A 22,467-nucleotide genomic window follows, 5' to 3' on the forward strand; every position below is an offset into this window, starting at 1 on the left:
AGCAGCTTTATTTGTAGAAGCTAAAAACTGGAAACAACCCAGATATCCTTCAGTAGGTGAATAGTTAACAAGCTATGATATATCCATACCATGAAATACTACTTAGCAATTAAAAACAAAAGAACTATTTGTACCCACAATAACTTGGACAAATCTTTGAATATTTGGGGAATTATCCTGAGTGGAAAAAGCCAATCCCAAAATAATACATACTGGATGATTCCATTCTTATAACATTCTTGAAATTACAAAATTATGGAAGTGGAGAACAAATTAGTGGTTGCCAGGGGTTTGGGTTGGGAGTGGGGAGAGGTCAGTGGTTATAAAAGGGCAGCATGAGGGAACCTTGTTGTGATGGGATTGTTATGTATCTTGACTTTATCAATGTCAATACCCTGATTGTGATATTATATCACTATATACTATATAGATAGTATATATATATATATCACTATATCCTGTAGTTTTGCATCATGTCAGTGGAAGAATACTAGGTAAAAGGTATAAGGCATTTCTCTGTGTTATTTCTGAGAATTGCATGTGGATCTATACTTACCTCAAAATAAAGAGTTTAAGAAAAATATTATGAAGTATACAAGTTGATCTTAAAAAGGGGCTTTATCAAATTAGTGCAAGCAGTTGAACAATGTGTGTTAGGTTGCTTTAGTTATCTTAAAAAAAGTTGCTGATTGTAGCTCAGTTTCTAATGGCAAGGGATGTCAGTATTCTTACCTCAAATCTCAGAAGACAAAGCATTTGTTTTTCATTGGAATCTTGGGATATTTTAAGCAAAGATGAGCTCTTTTGGCTAATTTCAACGAATTTCCATTTGTATCATCAAATAGATGTTAGGCCACATACATTAAGGACTCGCATCATGGATGTGACACAGACTAGTAAATTCATAAAAAGCAAAATGATAATTTACATCACCTCACCTAACTGCAAAGTCCTGGGGTGGAAAAGTCTGCACCCAAGGCCTTGAACATGGTGTCAGGAGTCATCCCCACTCCCTCCAGTGCCTCCCCTATGTGTCTTCTTATGGACTCTGATTCTGCAAGGTCAGGTGCACATTCTGGATCCATAATTGCATTTCCAGTGGCTGGAGCAGCCCAGCCAGCAGCCTGGTCCCAGTGTCTACAGCTGTGGCAAGGAGGCAGGCCTGTGTTGGACAGACCTACTTGGTTTTCCAGAAGGAAAAGACTGGGCACCTAGGTCAGTACCTATGAGGTTGATGCTCAGTAGAAGCATGAATGAATGAATGAATGAATGAATGAATGAATAGATAAGCCACCTGGGAGAGGATTCTGGTTGAAAAATTTTTTTTTTCATTTCAGTAGAAGACCCACAAAACACTGAAAACAAAAGCATGAAATGCATTACTTTTTTTTTTTTTTTTTGCGGTACGCGGGCCTCTCACTGTTGTGGCCTCGCCCGTCGCGGAGCACAGGCTACAGACGCGCAGGCTCAGTGGCCACGGCTCACGGGCCCAGCCGCTCCGCGGCATGTGGGATCTTCCCGGACTGGGGCACAAACTCGTGTCCCCTGCATCGGCAGGCGGACTCTCAACCACTGCGTCACCAGGGAAGCCCCATTACATTTTAATATAATCAGGATAACCTGAACTCGATTGTGAGTGAAATTATCTGATTCCAGGGTTGATATTCCTCACTACTCTGTCTAGTTCAGTCCAAATCCCTTGAATGGCAGCTTTGAAGCCATTTTCTCATGTTCTTTGTGAAATAGGAATGGGGATTATGACCTTCTGTATAAACCTGTGTACAACAGGCAGTGTGCATGCATGTTGATGCCAACCTTCCATCCTGTGAGTTAAATAATTCTGACTAAAATGTGCCAAATCCTTTGGGATGTTTCATTCTTCACTCAAAATATCCATATATATCCTGACAAGTTCTCATGACAGCCAAATATCATGTCTTTCTTACTTTTTCATCTTATGACGATTTCCCTGATGGCCACTGTAATGCTACTTGCAGTTAATGAAAGGGTATGAAAGGGCTTCTAGAAGGTGACATCTGGGATTATTATGTCGTGTACCTTCAGTCCAATGACAGTTAACTCTGGTTTCCCAATATTTAGGTGACCTCCTGAAAAATCAAAACTGGATAATTTTAATTAAAACAGTTTGATAAAATTCATCTTAAAAATTTGAAAGAGGAATGAGAGAATCTTGATGTCTTGAAATAAAAGAAAATGTTAGGGCAAAAACACTGGCCTTGGACAGACTAAATAGTCCTGTTTCACAGATTTCCTGTGATTTTGCTTGACATGGCCCATGACACATCATCCCTGAACAAGTGATCTTGAGATTCTATTAAGTTTTTGTTTTTGTCTTTCAAAGTATTGTTTACTGTCTGGAGAGAATTTTGCTTTGCTGCTTTATGTACCAAATAACGGAAATATTCTTTCTTTAAAGAAAGAGAAACCATGACAAATTCGTTGAGCCTGGAGTTTAAATATAGAATTCAAATGAGTAAACTCTTGTCCTAATCTACTTCAGACCTCCTGAACCGTTCATCAGACCTTAAAATGAACCTCCTGTGGTCTCTCTTGGGGGAGGGAGGAAGACTAGTGATATGGCTTTTCTCTGGTTTTATAATGAAGATGTTCTGAAATCCACTGAATTTCATAGCTCTGTTCAAGATTCATTTGTATTTGCTGCAAAATCAACCAATCTTAGAAACCCATGTCACTGTCATCTTCCTCCACAGTTTTGATCTTTTCCCACGGGATCAGGAGACACTGAACTTCAGTGAATTAACAAAAATGCACATCAGAGTTGCTGGATTTTCCCCAGTATTGTTTCTTCCAGCCTGAACTTTGTCAAAAGAGTCATCCTGGATTCTAAAACTTCCCCCTTCCCATGGCTTTATGGGCATCCAGTGTACAGATGGATATACATTGTACAGATTTGCCAGTGTTATGGGAGTGAGGGGTATGTTATGAACTGTAAGCAGAAAGTAGCCCTCTGCACATTCGTGAATGTTGCCTGCCCAAACACCAAGGGAGACAAAATTGCAGAGAGAACAAACACTAACCCATTTTTATTCAATTCAAAATTAATAAAAGGTAGTAAGAATTGCATTGCTTTAAAAAATGTCACAGTACATTTAAAAATACAGAGAAAAATTTGGAATAACTTAAATGTAAATAAATTTTTCTAGATCCAAAATAACACAATGAGCTCTAAACAAGAATAAGTTGGGTTTATGTATATTACCACAAAAGAGTGACAATGGTCTATAGTTAGGTGAACTAAAAGCATGACGTTGTACAGCAGATCTCTAGAACTTATCTTGGAATATTGAATTATTGGGCACCTCCTTATTAAGGCTTCTATCATATGCCTCCTGTTTGCCTATCCATTCTCCTCTTTTGCTATTATGACATTTCCCCCCACTCCTGCCCTCCATCACCTTTCTCTCTCTCCCTCCTTACTTCCCTCTTTCTTTCCTATTCCAGCCATATTAAAATTCCTATAGCCTAGAAGTCATCGTGCACCCTCTTGAAACCTTACAGGTGTTCTGTTTTCCCTGTTTGGAACATACAACTTTGTTCCTTCCTATTCTCCCACATCTCTTTTGCCCAATTAACTTTTTCATCCTCTGATCTCAGATACAATAACAGTGCCCTCTGTGGTTTCCCCATGATGCCACGTGGCGATCTGGTTTCTCTCTGCCCTTCCCACTAGCCAGGGTCTCCTGGATCTGGTTTCTCTCTGCCCTTCCCACTAGCCAGGGTCTCCTGGATGATTCTGTATTCACCACTGTTTCTACTGCATCCAGCATAGGGCTGGGCTGTGCATAAAGAGCACTGAATGGAGGAAGGAAGGAGCACATCGGATCAAGTCAGTCTCCTGATCAGAGCCCTCCCAAGGTTTCCTATTCCTAGAAAGAAACCTAACCTTCTTTTCAGTGAGTGCAGTGCCTGCCAACCACTATACGCTCTTTCTTCATCCACTCTGGGCATGGAGCTCGTTTCTTTGTCATCCCGCTCTACGCCATGCCCACTCCCACCTCCTAAGGGCCTCAGCACCAACTCCTTCTCCTGAAAGAAGTAGAAGCTTTCCTTTTTGGTTAGATCTCAGCCCAGAGGTCACCTTCCCTGACCCCTGCTCCATGCTACCCTGCTCTGACTCATGTGAGCCCTGGTGACAGATGTTCCTTTCTTTTTATTTACTTGTTCTTTTGTCTGTCTCTCACCCACAACCTGAAAGATCTCTCTGTGGACACTCATACTCTGTGTTTTATCACTGCTGCCTCTCTTAGAAGGAGACCTTGTCCATCAAAAGTTCTCAGATATTACTGACTAAATAGGTGAATGAATGGAGAAAGGAATATTCATTTTCTCATCCTGCTATAGTTTAACATGAAGTCTTAGGTCTTGAGAGTAAAAGAGAAAGCTAGAGGTAGGCAAACTGACAGTTGAAAAATGGGAGCTGATAGTCTGATTTTGGGCCGGGGGAAAGACCAAAATCGGTTTAGATAAAATAGCTGGGAGGACATAAGCAACATCAAGGATTTTGATAAAAGTTACAGCAATATATCTATATCCACCAGAGTTACTGTTCAGCATGACAATTTTGAGTTATTGGGGTGAATTTAATTTCAGATCAATAGTCTCTATTTTGGAGAGAGAAGAGTAATTAATATTAGAGGTGGAAATGCCTAACGGTTAAGAACCAAATTAACATGGCTGTGAGTCTGGCCAAGGTGACCAGCTGTGGAGCAGTGTGTGTATCACCTCACCTCTGTAAGCTACCTTTTCCTTCCCATCCACAGGTGAGCATCCACTGTCCCCTTCCTTCCTGTACTATCACATAGGACTCTGGGAAAGTTTAACGGGAGAATGGCATTAGGGCGTTTTGCAGGGCCAGCATCTTAACAAATTTGAGTAATTGTTTATTCACTTAAGTAATAATAATAATTAATGATTTCTTAAGAAGTTTTTCTGCCCCAAATGTTAACATGTAGAAAGATAGAGTATATGAAGGCTAAACTGCAGTTCTCAGAACAAGACACTTCCCAGAGCATTTCTCCTAGAGAGACCAGCCCTTCTGCATGAAGTTCTCATGTGCATATATACCACCAAGCTATCCACCTTTTGACATTTTTAATGGAAACACTCAAACCATTAAGCTAGAATGTGCTGTCCATGATTTCACAAATATTTAGTTAACAATCATGGGAATTGTACCTGGCAGTGTGGCACAGAAACAGTTCAGCACTTGGATGCACACATGTCCTGGGCCATCAGTAAATATAACAATCTGTGAGTAAAATGTGACCGACCCAGAGCGTCTGGGCTACCCTAGAGACCACTTCAGGCACTTATAAAAATAATACTGTCCGTGACTATAGTCGAGGTTTTTGGCCAGCATCTAATGTCCAAGAAACCCCTGTCTTACACTAAAACCCAAGTTATTTTTATGGCAGGTGTCACTGATGGGAAGATAGAAAAGAAAGTAGAAATGGCAAGAGGTCCTGCAGCACATTGTAAAATCCTGCCTTGTTGAGTGGCAGGTGCAGCCACCTTAGCTATTCTGCTGTAACCTTCTAGAACACTGTGAATGTCAGGGTAATGGGAACCCAGTCATGCCTCCCTCACACCTCGGTTGCGACTCCTTACTTTCCAAAGCCTCGTCTTCTCTCTCCTTTCATTGAATCATCACTAACTCTGGGAGAGGAAGTCACACCCTGCAATCTCATATTTTATGTTGGATGAAATGAATCTAGGGCGACTTGATCAGAATAAAAGACTATTAGGAGCAGCCTTATTAAATTGCTATTTTTGTAGGTTAAAAAATGGTCTGATAGTTCAGCATTTCTCTTAGGTGTTATGGCCAGTCCCTGTTAATTGGGAGGCGACCTCAGGTGTAACACATTAGCCTGTATGCTCCCAATAGGTTGTACAGCTGATTCAATTAATGACTATTAAATGTATAAATTAACTGTACAGGATCCTAAAAGCAAATAAAGTAACTAATTAATAAGAAAAAAACCCAAAAACAACCTAGTCATCAGAACAATGGACTTTCATATGCAGATTACCGCAGCAGTGTGGGAAAGCAGCCCTTAGGTCTGCCCTCTAACTTCAATTATTTCTGAGGGATTAAACCTGTTACTTTTGCCAAACCTGGTTAAAATGAGCTATGAGAAACCCCCTGAAGGTTTTAATGCCACGTGACTTCACTCTGTGCTCATTCCTTAGGTCTGGGCCTGGATGCCAGACCATCCGAGGATTAATTAGCACACTGGCCACAGGGGGCAGAGCCTGGGGAGAGTAGGGAGCTGCCAGGGTCTCTGCCTCAGCTGCATCACTGAGCCTGGGGAGGATCATCCAGATGCCAGGCCCAGACCCTGTGCTCTGCCTGCCAAGGCCCTGGTGGTGTAAGCCAGCTGGCACAGAGTGTGCGCAACCCTCGAGTTTGCGGCCAGTTAGTTGCGCGAAACACTTAAGGACCAGGGGTTGGCGCAGGAGGCATTTCTCAGGAAGGAGCTGTTGTCTGACCTGAACCTTGCCAGTTCTGCATTCTCAAGCAGTGTCTGATGCAGCCTGTCCCCTCCCTGGGGGAGTGAGGTACAATGGCACACTTGGGTAGAAGACCCAAAAGCTAACAGAAGGAAGCTCCTGCAACCTTGCTCCCTTTACACGTTGTTTGTGCCCTGTTGCTAATTGAAGATCAGTCTCCTCTCCATTAAACGCGTTCAGTGCACAAAGCAGAAGGTATTTTCGCTTGTGTAGCTGCCTCTTCTTATCTTTAGAGAGAGAAGATGTTCTTCTATCTGTAATACTTAAAAGATTTGCTTTATGTCTAGTAACTTTCTAGGGTGTTTGCCTCAAACTCTTGCTGGGTTGAGCTGGATTGACCTCATTTAGTAGCTAGCTGGGTCTTGGAGGGGAGCATCTAGCACGAATCAGTGTGCCTTGGTTGAAACTGATATCTCATGATCATTCCACTAGGGTAGTTAGAAAGTTGCATGCCTGGCTTTTCCTCAAGGACTGGTTTGGTTTGGGGAACTACAGACTGCCGAGTACTCAAGATAATGGGGTATGCTGTGAGGCACTGGGGAGCTGCCTCACGAATGGAGCCTCCTGCTGTACTTGTTTTTGGCTTTCCTTCCTTGCCAGCTGTATGAGCCTCCCACGCCATGGCTTCATCATGTGTACATCTAATGAGCCGTGCATGGAAGCTGCAGGTCTTAGAAGGGGCAATTCACTGAGTGCAGCTCTGACCCAATGTCTGGAGCCCTCCCTTTCATTCTGCTCCCAGGATGCTGCACTGGACCTCCTTGCCCAGAGGTTTCTTCACTCATTTTTGTTGATAATCAAATGTTTATCTATCTATCTATATTTTTTGATGATGCCCAGATCGTGTACCCAATGTCTTACACTTGGATTTGTGTGATCCAGAGTAGCTGACCAAGACCAGTCACTCACATTTTCATCATGGACATATCATGTTGGATGAGACTGGTCACATTTGGCTAAAAGCATCTTGACTTAAATAATTTCTAAATTCCCATTCTGGTCATCAGGTGGCGAATGATTAAAACTTGGCAGCTGGGCCTAAGAATCCCAAGAACAATATTAAACAATGTGTAGATTGCTAAGCCCATTGGAGATCTACTAGATTAGAATCTGTCAGCCTGGAGCCCCAGAATGTTTTTTAACAAGTTTCCGGGTACTTCTGTTGTGGTCCGTCCATGAACCTACTATTAGACATCATTGGGATCTAGTACACCCCAAAACTTTTGCTCCAGTCACCCCACAGAAATTAGCGATTCTCCTTGGATTTTTTTGGATGTGGAAGCTTCATGATCATGTACCTTTTTTTTTTTTAACATCTTTATTGGAGTATAATTGCTTTACAATGGTGTGTTAGTTTCTGCTTTACAACAAAATGAATCTGTTATATATATACATATGTTCCCATATCCCTTCCCTCCTGCATCTCCCTCCCTCCCACCCTCCCTATCCCACCCCTCCAGGCGGTCACAAAGCACCGAGCTGATCTCCCTGTGCCATGCAGCTGCTTCCCACTAGCTATCTACCTTATGTTTGGTAGTGTATATAGCATGTACCTTCTGATCTCTCATTACTGTTTCCATTCCAAGCCTTGGGAGCCTGATTTAAATGTATGAGTTATTTTTGGAGTTAAAATATTAAATATTTTCATGGTTAGGAGATGCCTTCTAAAACTCTTCATTTTTCCTGATATTTGACACCAGCTAATTTTAATAGCTGGCTTATCAATCTAATAGCTGTGAAGGACTCCGTGTACAGTTCCCAGTTAAGGATAAAATGCTGTGTTTTAGCCTTTTAGGACACTGGGAAATAAAACCAGGCATTGATGAACATGAGTAGACATTTATGTAGAGACAAAAGTCTGTGAATGGAGACAGTCTTCTAATACAATGCCAAGTTCCTGTCCCTATGTCTGCCCCAAGCCAAGCTGACATCAGGACTGGCTAAATAATTTGCAGGGCCTAGTGCAAAATGAAAATGAGGGGCCGCTTGTCCAAAAATTAAGAATTGCAGGGTGGTGGCCGCAGATCATTAAACCTGGGCCCTTCTAAACATGGGTTCCTGTGTGAAGCCAACCCTGGAATTGGTCTCATTTATCAGCTCTGAGAAATATTTCCTCTTTTTTTACCTGTTTATAAGATGGCTTCAAAAGAGCATCTACATAATAATAAGAAGAAAAGAGTTCTGAACTACTCTAGAAAATTTTGAGGTAGGTAGACTCAGTTTTAGGGTTCTGTCTTTTTTTTTTTGAACCAGTGTTAAATTTGTTTCTACTTCACTTGTGTGAAAGTTTATCCGACCACTAGAGGTATATCTCTTCTTTACTACCACCCCAGAAGGAGCTTCCATTGGGATCTTTTAAAAAACACCAGCCCCATAATCTGAGATTTCAAGCTGGAGTTGAAGCAGTGCAGTGCCTGCTGTTGTTTAGACATTTCCATTGTCTGAAGTTGAAGGTTTTTGTGGGTGGTCCCCCTCTGTTCCGTGTCACTATCAACAAACGTGTGGAAAGAAGAAATAAGCACAGATGAGGACAAGCTTCAATCAGCTCTGCCTTAATTAGCGAGTCGGTTGCATTTGTAGCACAGGCAGAATCAATTAGGGAGCTGGGCTAGGAGACAGCACTGGCCCTGCCATCCGCCCAGCCTGGAGAATGTACGTAGGTGGCTCCACTGAAGAGGAAGAGATGCTGTCCCTGGCCTCCTCCTAAACAAGGCTCCAAGACTGCTTATTTCACCCAACTGTTTTTAGTTCTTTTATTTTCCAAGAATTCCTCCTATCTGCCAGGCTCTCTCTGCCTCATCTATCCACTCTCTTCCTTTCTTTCAAGGGCCTGCCCCTCTGAGGTGTCATTGTGTGGGTTTTTCTGGTTCCCTTGAAGGCAGGGACCATCTCTTCCACTGTCCCTACTGCTCCAGGTCAAGGGTGAAGCATGCAATGGGCGCTTGATAGCATGTCTGTCTGTCGTATGGAGCAACCTGGTATTTCTGCAAATTGAAAGGTGGCTTCAAGGCTGATTCCAAAATTTGGAATTCTTCCACAAATGTGGACATGCTAGGAAGAGTGGGCTCATCTACAGCATTGAGGCTTTGTCTGTGTAATGATGCTTTCATTTTTAACATTTCTTATTATACAAAATAATAAAGAATGTTGATAGGCAAAAGGAAGAAAATTTTAAAAGTCACATGTAATCTTACCAAAAAGAACTCACTATAATACCATTGTGTTTATCCTGAAGGCCGTTATATCAGGTATATGTGCTTTAAAAAAAGGTAGATTGTAACTTCTTTAAATGTCTTTTAAAATTAATAGCAAGTTGTGATAACCCTTCTAGTCCCTGAAATACTCTTTACAATATTTTAGATGGCTACAGAGCATTTCAACCTCCTTATTGTTGAAAATATAGTTTGCTTTCCTTTTTTTTGCTCCTATAAATAATGCTGTAATAAGCATCTGTGTATAAATATTTGCATATTTTCTTGATTAATTCCCTATAAGAAATTCATAGAATTGAACTTGGGTCCAATCATATTTAACTTTTGCATTCATATAAGGCTTTTTATATATTTTAGTTTGTCCATTGATTCAACAAGTATTCGAGTGTCTGTCTTGGGCTAGCTAGGCACCATAAGGGTGTTGGGGCCATAATGTGAGCAAGACAAATGAAGTCCTTTCTCTCATGGAGATGCCAACTATAAATATACATCTCTTCATAGCTGAAGTTTTCAGGACTTGTCATTGTGTTTGGAATGAACTAAAGCTGTGACTTCTGTCTGGTCTCATATACTACAGTTGATGAAAGCCTCCTTCCTCCAAGAAGCAAACTTGAATCAAATCAAGGTTTTTTATAAAGTTTATGAACTTGGACCTTCAGAAATGTCAGAAAGATGTGAAGAGTGAGGGCCTGCCTGTTTACACACACACAACAGCATCTTGCCAGGCAAGACACAAAGCAAGTGCTTCTGTCCAAGTAGCATTTGGACTGTGGCTTTCCTCAGTCTCTGGAAGGTTCTCAGAATTGGCTCCCTCAGAGGCCTCACAAGGAGGATGATGAACTGATAAGGCAGGGAGTCCTCCTGGACCCCACCTTGCCCTGCTGTGCAAAGCTTCTGTGGAGGCACCAGTTCCACTTCAGGTATTTCCAGATTGCAGAGAATATCCAATTCTGTGCTCATCATCATCATCTTACATAGGATAGTTAGTGCTTCTGCCATTGAAATGAGGTTGTAGCTCAACTGACTACCTGATATGAATTAATACTCATTGTTCACATCTAGGAGATCCATCTTGTCTCTAATTTGGCGCTAGTATTAAACAGCTGCTACCTCCAGACACTTCAATTTGTAATATACACCGTTAAGGAGAAATGGGGACTGACTCAGACACAGTTCTATCAGGTCTGTACTTTCTCCCCCAAATTGCAAACATCTGGACCTGCCTCTTTAAAACCAGCTTTATTGGGCTATTGTGTTTTCACGTTTGAGAAACACAGTCTGCCTTCCCCACTGGAATCTAATGACAGTCTAATTCACTTTGTGGTAGTGGTGTCACAAGATGTGTACAAGTGCTTCTCTCTGCAGCATGTAGAGGGGGAGCACACGTAGTGAGAAGATAAGAAACAAAGGGTAGCATTCCCCAGGCAAGAAAAATCACAATATGTCCCTAAAGAGTTAGAGAAAAGGGTTTCTGGAAAATAGGTGGTCCAGGGGGTGGTTTGAGACCTAGCAGAAAAGAAAGAGTGTACCCAAGACAGAAGAGAAGGTAATACTGATGACCACAGCATTTATTGGGTGCTTTATATACATCAGCCTCAGCTTAAGTACTCATGCCCTAGGTCCGTGACATATGTGCCCAAAAGATGGTGTAAAATTAAGCCAGGGGCTTTCTCAAACTCCACTGGAGCATGGGAGAATTATCCCAGGGTTGGGGGTGAAGGAGGGTTTGTTGTCAGGAGGAATTACATCATGATGAAGAGTCCATATTTATGTGAAATCATCTCGTGGCCTAGTATCAGTCAGGTCGGAAGGCAGGAATGGAAATCCTCTGGGCCTCTGACAAACAACCTACTGCAGTTTGGGTTTGGAGCTTGTTGGCGATGGGACCATTGCAATGTGTGAAGGCTTTTTTGGAAATTTCCATGAGGAGTTTGGCGTCAGAATGAGACAGACATGATCACTGGGACACTGCTCCTCTATTCAGTCTGATTTTATATTGACATGAGCAGTATCCCTATTTTAGGAGAAGGCGAGTGGCACCATGTCTATTACCCATAGAGCTAAAGATTGGAGAGCTTCCACAGAGCACTCATACCTCTAGCTCCTTAATTTTAGTTTGTCACCTGGTGACCACAATACAAAGTAACCTAACAAAGCCAAGCATGTTTGATGAACACCTGCTCTCTAGCTATCTATCAGAATTCTGCACTCCCTGGGCGCTGACAGATGCTAGGTGTGACCCAGGCAGCAAGAAACGGGGACCTGCACACTTCCCATATCTCCTTCGCTCACATGCACAATCTTGTTCCATTGGATCTCATCAAAAAACATAGATTCAACAGTAAAATTATTAAGAATTTCAAGATAGTGACAGCGTAGCATTAAACCAAGCATGGGCCCTTTGAGCATGGGGCGCTCTGTGGCTGCATATGTCATGTACCCATGAAACCAGCCCTGCGTGACATCCCTAGGGCTCTGTATGCTGCATCTTGTCAGGGATGTCGAGAGCTGCACCCTGTGTATTGGAAGGGGCTGATTGCATATGGGTTTAGATATGGGGCTCTGCACTTTGAAACCCACCTTCCTCTTACTTGCTCTGCCATCCTGGGCAAGTATTTCACCATTCTAAGCCTCCATTTGCCTATGTGTAAAATAGGAACCTAATAGTACCTTTTAGGGGTGTTTAGGAGGATCAAGTGAGGTTATGGATGAAAAATACCCAGTGCCCAGCACACAGTTATCATCTGGCCAGTGCTGGCTGCCATTGGAGGAATTGGGTGAGGCAATTTCTGCAAGCCTTCCCATGGCTGCAGCAACCCTTGTCCAGATGTAATGGGCACAAAATTTGGGTCTGCTGAACTCAAGTGACCTGGATGGGCATCATTGATAGGTGGTTGTTAGCCTTTCCCCCAAGTAACCCCAGCCAGGACCACTGGCTCTCAGTGACTCTGTGGATGGGGAATTGTGTTGTCTCCCGATGGCCACTTTATACATTAATCCCCTGCTTTTAATTGGGAGGGCTCAAACATTCCATTATAATTACATAGGGAAAAACATGATTGCTGTTATCACAGAGAGAGTTATCAGTATTGATTCAACTAAATCAAATGCTGGTGGAGGGAGAGGGTTGTTTCTCCAGGACCCTCCACTGGCCTGGATGTTGTGACTGTTTCACAGAGATAAGCAGCCTCGCCGTGCCTGCTGGCATCGGGCATAGGCAGCCGTGGCGCTCGTGCTGGTTCATCTCCCCAGGCTTTAAGCTGCACTAATTGCTTTGGAAGCGAGGCCTTCTCCTGAGCAGCAGCATATGCTGCATGAGTGCCTAAAGCAAAGATAAAAAGCCAGCCGCCTCCTCCTTTATTGAAGTTTAATAATAAAATGGAACCGTCACCATTCCCAATAAATGGTTTATTTTAATTTAGAAAAATAATGGAAACTGGCCACCTTCTGGCACACAGTTGTTGAGGACTCTTTTCCTGGCTTGGCTAATTCTGAACCTCCTGTTCTTTGGTAGCTTGCTCTGAAAGACACTGAGGCCTTGGTGTTGGTAAAATCAACCATGTGTCTCTCCATTTAATAAAACCTGGCCCTTAAAGGGTGAAATAAGTCATTTTTCAAGGTGGATTAGACTGTAAAGTTGTAAACCAGGAAGTTGACATAGGTGTTTAAGGTGTAAAGTTTTGCAGGATTTTTTTTCAAATATTTCTTTTAACAAATATGAAATTAAAGTAGTCTCACATGTTTCTGTCATTGCAGTTCTTTCAGATGATTTTTCCTGTAATAATAGTGAGAGGTCAGCTTGATAGCTCTTGCATTAAGAGGGAAAAGAAGGCATAGATGAAGGCAGTATCTTTACTAAGGCTTATAGAGGGGGTGAGTGGCAGAGTGGGAGTTGGAATTCAAGACATCTGGCTCCTGCTTGCTGCTTCTAAGGCACTGATGCTCTCACTTTTCTACCCAATACACAGAAGCTTTCCCATCCCCATTTCATAGGGAGCAAAATTGAGGCCTGAGAGCCAAAGCTACTTGCCTCGGGGTGTCATAGCCGGTAAATGGACTAGCCAGAACTAGGACTCGGTCTGTTGAATCCCAGTTCAGTTTGATTCTTGCGAAGTCCATGGGGTCTATATACCAGTTGCTAACATACAAGTATAATATGATTGCATTAAATATAAACATTTTTGATCTTACAGTAAGTCGCCAGACCTGAGAATAGGAAAAGAAATCTGTATTGATAAGAAGGCTGCAGGGCAGTCAGCCAGGCCCCTTCATTCCCTTTCAGACACTACCCTTGGAGTGCACACAATTAGAGTTCATCTTCAGCAAATTACTCCAGGCCATGGGGAGCAAAAGCCATGGCTGTTCCATCCATGTGCCCCACGAGTGTGCTGTGTAGGAAGTGCCTGTCTTTGTCTGGCATGGGCACTCAGACAATGTGCAAACCAGGCAATGCAATGACAGTGATTAAGAAGGGGAGGAGAGGGGCATAGATGAGATGAGAAGGATCATTGTAATGCAAGGGGGTCTTTGGGGAGGTATTGTCTCAGCCAGGGTTATTGTGATGGGCTTGGTCATCAAGGTCCTTTGGATTGAGTGGCCTGAATACAGCTAAATCTGGTCAGGCAAAGAGGCAAATTTATTGACTCGCTTACCTGAGAAAACTAAGCATGGCTGGATCTAGGGGCTCAAGCCATGCTGTCTTGACTGTATCTCACCCCCTTCCATTGTGGGCTCTGTTCTTCTTGGCTGTTACCTTTATTCAGATGATCTCTTCCTGTGCAGTGGCTGCTGGCAGGACCAGCCTGGCTCCCTGACCTCTCAGTAATCTCAATGGAGAGAGTCTTCTTCCTCACGTTCCAGTAGAAGCCCAACTGTGGCCTCTGGGATGGAATTCACAGACTGGACAGGGCTGATCAAAGGGCCCACCCCTTGATCTGGGAAGGAGAGAGAGAGATGTTAGCCTCATCCAATTTATATAAATTATGGGGTGGCGGGGAAGAAGGAAAATCAGAAGAAGGGGAAAGGATGCTGGACAGGCAAAATCACACATAGCCACTGGCCTTAGAGTTTCCTCTGACTCACCATTAGTCAAGAGGAAGGACCAGACTAGCCCTTGTGTCTCCAGGTCAGTATTATCCAATAGAACTTTATGTGATGATGGAGATATTCTTTAATCTTCACAGTCCAGTGCAGTGACCACCAACCATATGGGGCTGTTGAGCATTTGAAATGTGGCTTGTGTGATCAAGGAACTGAGTTTTTAATTTTAGGTAATTTTAATTAAATTTAATGTAAATAGCTACACGTAGCTCATGGCTACCATAATGGACAGAGCAGCTCTTAGTGGAGGTCATATTGCAGGAGATGGTTCCCTGGAAGGCAAGACCCCCTGTCCCCGCTTTGGAGGAGAGTTGGGCTGAGGGTTAAATGCAGAGCGTGGAAGACCAGGATGATGAAGTTGAGTTGGTTTAGGTTGTGGAGTAGGAGGAAAGGGAGTTTGGTTGTGAGGGAGAGGACAGGGAGGAAGAAATAAAGGGAGAAACTTTCATCTGTGACATCATTTGGAAACCTCTAACTTGAGGAAATATTTTTTCTGTCTCATATATGAACCCAGTTTCTACCAGGAAGAAACAAAATCACAATTGACCTTGTTATAATAGCAAATTGAGGGGAATTCCATGACATTTTATTGCATTTTACTCTAAATGTCCAACAATAAAAGCAACCATTGCCTGAAGCAACATTCTGCACATGACATGCAGCTACACATGGAGTAAAAGAAAAATTGGTGTGTTATTAAAAAAAACTGTAAACTTGTGTGATTGAACACAATTAAATGCAGTAGACAGAAATGACATCAAATGAATAGAACGAACCAAGGCAGCGTCCAGTCACTGGGATGTGAATCTGGGGCCGGTTAAAGACCAGACTTTCTGATGTGCCTGTCATCCTGCTCTGTGTCCTGTAGGGTATGCTGGGGCCACCCTGAGGTGGTGCTTGTCAAGCCTAAGTCCTCTTGGTGGTCACCACTCACCCACAAGTCGGGTTTCCAAGGGTGGAGGTTCTTGGAGAAGGCAGACTGATTTGCTCTGATCCCCTCTTGCCCACCTGCAGCGGGATGCATGGGCTTCCGCAGATTCAGTCAGTTTCCTAGGTTTGTCCACCGAGTGCTCATGGAGAACATGCCATGAGCTCGGCATCCTGTTGGGCCTTAGGCATCAAGCAAGAATAACAGAGAAGCAGGAAACTTGGTTCCTGGATGTGTGGTTTGCCTGGGTCCCTGGTCCTCAGCATGCCACTTGATAATCACCTGTAGACTCAGCTGCAGCCCAAGTGCAGGGATTAAGAGCAACCATACTGGAGACAAACTGGCCAGGTGTATGTCAAGCTCATAGCCAGTGCCTGGCATGCAGGCTATCCCCCCCACCCCCCACCAAAAAAAAAAGAGCAGCAGGTGTGTAGTGGAAAGAAGGAAGGCATGAGAGCCGCTGAAGCCAACCTGGGTAGAACCTGTGCCAGGCAGCTTGGAGGTATGTGAATTTAGGCGCAGTACTGGACCTCAGTCTTAGCATCTGCAGAGTGGGATGATGGAACTTCACAGGGTTGTTGTGAGGACCCAGTTGACTGGTGTTTGTTAAGGACCTAACACAGAGCAGGCTTCCAGAACCGCGGCTGCTCTGGTAAGCATGAGATCATGGTTGCTGGAAGGGTTGGACCAGGGAAGAGGTCTTGTGGGTGGTATGAGGATCCCCAGGGTGATTTGCCAACTTCACATCCAGCCTTGATTCATGTTAGGCTTAGGTGTCATTAAAGCTGATCACCAGGGCTTCCCTGGTGGCACAGTGGTTAAGAATCCGCCTGCCAACGCAGGGGACACGGGTTTGAGTCCTGGTCCGGGAAGACTCCTCATGTCGCGGAGCAGCTAAGCCCGTGCGCCACAACTACCGAGCCTGCACTCTAGAGCCCACGAGCCACAACTACTGAAGCCTGTTCTCCTAGAGTCCATGCTCTGCCACAAGAGAAGCCACTGCAATGAGAAGCCCGTGCACCGCAACAAAGAGTAGCCCCCACTCGCCACAACTAGAGAAAGCCCGTGTGCAGCAACGAAGACCCAACACAGCCAAAAATAATAAATAAATAAATTTATTTTTTAAAAAATAAGTAAAGCTGATCACCATAAGGATCCCACTCAAGCTTTCCAGTCCAGTTTGCCAGCAAACCTGCAGGCCATCCTGATGACCAGAAACCCCAGGCAGAGCAGCATCTTAGAACCATCGGTCATGTCCTAGGATCAGTCTCTATGATGCTTCGATCACTTTCGGAGTCCTCAGGCAGACACATTATGAGTGGGTGTCACCATGTGGATGCTGATGGCACACTTGGAGCACTGTTGGGTCTCAGGCACAGTAGGAGAAAGGAAGCCACTCCTAGGCCAGGAAGTCACTGGCAAACCTTTACCACTAACCCAGCCCTCTTGCCCCTCTCCCTCCTAGTGACTTTTCCAGCCGTTTCCCCAGCAGACAAGGGTATAGATGCCTTTGGAAAGAGAATAATTCATTTCAATAGAAAAGATACAGTTTTGGAATGGGTCAGTTGGAAAGTGATGCCAGGTGCTGTGTTGCTGTGGACATAGGCTTTGGGCCAGTGACCATCATGTACATTCCTGTGTACCTGGGCATGCACCTGGGCCCGCTCTTGCCTCTTTGTTGGGAAGCAGAAATGTTTGGGTTTCACAGTCACTTTCTTTGTCCCCTTTACTTTCCAGCTAATGCTGGGCTTCTGTGGAACGGACATAGCAGGAGGTCCTGGGGCTGCTCCTGAAGAGGCTTCTTCCCATCTGCCTGTTCCTCGAAGCCCTCTCTATTTGTAGCCTGGATTTCCTTTCCATAGTCACAGTTCTCATGCTGTGATCCAGTCTCTAGCCTCACTCTTTGGCTCTTTGGAGGTGGCTATTGAGCACCTTCTGTGTATCAGAAACGTGGTAGATGTAGGGGACAATAGACAACCAGACATGCCATGTCTTAGGAACATCACAGTCTTAAGTGGGGAGGGAATCTAATCAGGCGATTACACACCTGAAGTGCTAAGTGCATGGTGGATCTGAGCCTGGTGTGCCAGCCTGGGCTTGCAAGGAAGCATTCCAGGCTCTCAGGTGGGTGTTCTGGGAAGGTTCCCAGGGCAGGAGGGGGTGACGTTCAAACTGAGACCCCAAAAGTAGGTAAGAGAGACCATCACGATGGGGAGGGGAGGGCAGAAAATGGATGGAGAGTGTGTTCCCAGTGGAGGGAGGGCATGCATGGAGTCTTAAAAAATCATCAAGAGTGGGAAAATAGAGGGTGGGAGAGTGGAGAGTCATGGGAGATGAAACTGGAGAGGAAAGCAGGAATTTTCAACAAATTGCATACTTTTCACCAAAATCTGAACTACTTTTCCCCTAAAATGTAATCAAAGCTAAAAAAAATACACATGGAAGGTAAATTTTATATTGAATATGTTCTTATGTTTTGAATTTGAAAGGCAGAAGCCAAATTATGACCATTTGGGTCTGAGAATCACTGGTTTTGCCTTGGCATGTGCTTGTTCATTCAAGGTTGGTGTTTCATATAACAGGACAGATGCTAATGGATTTTTTTGCTTTGCTGTTTCAGCACTTCAGGGAGCATCTAGACAAACTTTTTGCCAAAGGAATCGGAATGCTGGATATAGCTCTGAATGAGGCCTTCAACATTCTCAGTGATGTAAGCTCCTCTTTGATTTGCCTTTCTTTTCTCCAGGAGAATAGATGGGATTTTTTAAAAAGTTGTGGACCAGCATTATTGTTAGCCCTGGCTGTCACTGAGCAGTATTCACAGGCATAGAATGTGGGGAAGGTAAGGCTGGCCATATGAGTGATCTGGTGAACCAGGTCCACCTGGTGAAGCCATACCAGCCCCCTGCTGGGCAGAGTTGATGGTGCAGTCTGGTCAGGGGACTCACCTGACACACTCATTGACTCTGGGGCTGTTAGTGTCTCAACACTAGAGCACCATCTAATGCAGATTTCTTTTCACCTGAAAAACTCTCAGTTTCTTCATGGAGTAGACTCACTTCTTACTGTGTCACACTGAGTCCCTGCCTGTGGCGCTGTTCAGAGGGAGAAGGGCTTCTCTGTGTGGTGTTTAGGGAGTGCTACAAGCTCTACCTATCCCTCCCTCCAGCCCCCTGGAGATTCAGAGTACGCAGTGCACACTCAAGTCTTCAGTAAGTACTGCAAAAAAGAATGCCGCTTCACCTGCTGTCTCTCCCACTTCTTTGAACAAAGAATCCTTTTTTCAAGTAGCACCTGTTAACATCCTGTGAAATATGTTGGGGAAGCTTGGGTTGGTTATTCTTCCCCTTGAATGCAATTGTGTTAGGCTAGAACAACATGCATCTTTGTGATCTTTTTACTCTGGGAGGGCAGTAGGAAAAGAAATGACTATATTAATGCAGGTTCTGTATCATTTATTTAACTACTATATATTGCATGCTCTTTAGTGTCAGACACTGGGAATAATACACCAGTGAACAGAATAGACAAAGGGTTTGCTTTAATGGACCTAACATCCTACTGAAAAGGTCAGCAACCTATGGCCCAGGAGACAAATCAGCCTGCATCTTGTTTTTGTAAGTAATGTCTCATTGGAGCACAGCCATGCCCACCTGATTATGTATAGACTATGGCTGTTCTTGCACTACAATGGCAGAGTTGATTAGTTTCAATAGATACCATGTGGCCTGTAAAACCTAAAACATTTACTATGTCGCCCTTTACAGAGGTTTTCTGACCCCAGTTCTAATGGGAAGAGACACATGAAGTGAGTAGTCTTAAGGAGAACAATAGCACCACTGTTTCAGTGTGATAGGACTTGCTTCTTTACACAGTGAGGTCAGGGAAGAGCTCTCTGATTATGTGATGTTGGAGTAGAGACCTGAAGGAAGTGAAGGAGCAGCCATAATGGATATCTTGAGGAAGAAATTTCCAACAAGAGGAACAGCAAGTGAAAAGGCCCTGAGGCAGGGACGTTTGACATATTTACAATACAGCAAGGAGACCAGTGTGACAAGAGCAAAGTGGGGAAGAAAGAGTGTACTAAGAAATGAGATCATGGAGGTAGCAGGATCATGTGGACCTAATAGACACTAGTGAGGACTTTGGCTCTTGCTCTGCATAGGATGGAAAGTCATTGGAGTCTGAGCAGAGAATGACACAATCCAACTTGGATTTTAACAGTATCCACCGGCTGCTGTATTGATAAACAAGGACAGTAGCCGGAAGGACATTATCTAAGTGACATATAATGGTGGCTTTGGATGAGGGAGGTAGCAGTTAAAATGTTAAGGAGCAGAAAAATAGAAACCACTCTAGGTATTTCAAACAGCAGAAGTTGAACTCAGAAAGTTGGTTGCACAGGGGATGGAAAAGCTGAGAAATCAAACAAAGAATGAAACAATCCATGGATTAGTACCAGCAGGAGGTAGCTCCTCTCTAGGGCAGGAAGGACAGCAGGATGGAGGGATGCCATCAGAGCCTCCTCATTGTGGCTGTCCAGATGGGAATAAAACCATGGAGGGGGCTGCCCAGCACAAGCTGGAATCCTGGGGAGAAGGGCCTGTCCTGTGGAAGCTAGTGCCTTGGAGGAGATGCTGCTATTGCTGGAAAAAGCCCAGGCCCCCAAAGCAGAGAGAAAGGGAGAAATGACTTAGAAATACCTTGGCTTCTCTCTTGTGGCCTTCAGTGTTTGTTCTCCTTAAGACGAAACTTGTCAAAACTGTTGGAGAGCCTGGGAAATGTGGTTTTCAGGAAAAAGACACATGGGGTGGAGCTGAAAGCAAACAAGTGACAGCTATGTTGAGCTGTCGCAGGAGCTGGGAGACCAGCTGGAGGCTCAGAGGCCTCGCCTCTAGGTAGCTCTCTGGGCGGCCTGCTGTCAGTTTCCAGGTGGGCATTCACCCAGCACTGCACTTGTTTTGGTGGTCAGTTATGCCTGACTCCATAACTTGAGTTTTTCCCACTCAGCTACAATGGCCTCTCAAGCCAAGGGTAGGCCCTGATTCTAGACTCTTTTACCAATAATATCTACTCACACATAGAAGGCCATTTACATCTCAGTCCTGAGCCAGTATCATGTACAACTGCAGAGGAGAGAAACATAAGGAGGGAGGGTGTCATTTCAGCTTCCTTCATACAAATAGGAGGCCCTTCCTTCTCACCTCGCTCCAAAGTGCTGTTGGCTACAGATAATTAGCATTTATGTACAACTCGGTGTTTGGGACAGCACATGCCTATTAACAGCGTGTTAATAATTAATAAACATAACTGACCAGAGTCAAGGACCAAGTTACATCTTTAAATTCTGCTTTGAACCCTGGGTAGGCACCTTCTCAGGACTGGGAGATGCTGAGCCCTTCATCTCAGCAGGCTTTTGCTAGGGGGTGATATTGAAAGGACTTGCCACATTTGGGAAACTGGTTCTCTTTATTTCTAAATCCTGGTGTCTAGTGCAGGGGGGCGGCTACTCTGAGCTGGGGAGTCCCTTGCTTGGAAATGTGCCCTGCAGATTTCTGTTTTTCCTGTTCTTTGGCAGAAGTGGTAAAGGAGTGGAGAGTTAGGAGACACTTCTTGTATTTAAATTTGTGGCTTCTGGAGTCAGGCAGGCTGGGCTGAGAAGCCTGACTCAGAACTTGCTGTGTGACCTTGAAAAAAACTCTGCTCGGTTTTGCCTTTATTTTCCTCATCTGTAAAATGGGGATAGGAATAGACCCAGCACTGGCCACTTAATTTGTGAAGCCCAGTGCAAAATGAAAATGCAGGCCCTTGTTCAAAAGTTAAAAAGAATTTTAGGAGAGTGACAGCAGAGTGTTCAACTAAGTGTGGGGCCCTGTACAGCTATGCACGTCACATGCCATGAAGCTGACCCTGCTGGATGGGGGCTGAGGATTCAGCATGAGGAAGTGGTGCCCTGCTCCCTTTCAGCAGTGCTGGGTTGGGTGGGAAGTGCCATCTCCGTGACCACAGAGACACTAGGCAACCTCAACTTTTGCCAGGTTGCCTATGGTTTCTAGAAGCAGCTCCCACTCTTGATGCTTTGGTACTACTCCCTGCCCAAATCCTCAGGAATATCTGCTTGTCTTCATCTGACCCTTTCTTCTTTTCCTTGCCCTGGCACCTTTTCTCTCCCCATCCATTTCACTTATCAATTTTGTTTTAAGACACTCCTAAATAAAGAAGATGTGGTACATATATACATGGAATATTACTCAGCCATAAAAAGGAATGAAATCGGGTCATTTGTAGAGATGTGGATGGATCTAGAGACTGTCAAACAGAGTGAAGTAAGTCAGAAAGACAAAAACAAATATTGTATATTAACATGTATATGTGGAACCTCGAAAAATGGTACAGATGAACCGGTTTGCAGGGCAGAAATAGAGACACAGATGTAGAGATGTAGAGACAAACGTATGGACACCAAGGGGGGAAAGCGGCAGGGAGGGGTTGGTGTGATGAATTGGGAGATTGGGATTGACATATATACACTAATATGTATAAAATGGATAACTAATAAGAACCTGTATAAAAAAATAAATAAAATTCAAAAAAAAAAGAGACACTCCTAAGTCAGTGATCCCACTGCATGCCCAGTGGAGTGCTGGTCTGCCACAAGGCTCCGATGTAGGTGTT

General features: G+C 44.0%; 1 protein-coding gene across 1 annotated transcript in view; it reads left to right on the forward strand.

Moving 5' to 3' along the window:
* The window catches only part of CACNA2D3 (calcium voltage-gated channel auxiliary subunit alpha2delta 3), a 784,136-nt gene that overhangs the window by 379,009 nt on the left and 382,660 nt on the right, over positions 1-22,467 (forward strand). Inside the window, exon 10 of the mRNA XM_060022702.1 lies at positions 18,413-18,502. Within this exon, the coding sequence (XP_059878685.1) occupies positions 18,413-18,502 (90 nt within the window). The remainder of the gene's footprint in view (positions 1-18,412; positions 18,503-22,467) is intronic.

This window comes from Delphinus delphis, chromosome 10 (genome assembly GCF_949987515.2).
Source record: "Delphinus delphis chromosome 10, mDelDel1.2, whole genome shotgun sequence".
In the NCBI taxonomy this organism is placed as follows: Eukaryota; Metazoa; Chordata; class Mammalia; order Artiodactyla; family Delphinidae; genus Delphinus; species Delphinus delphis.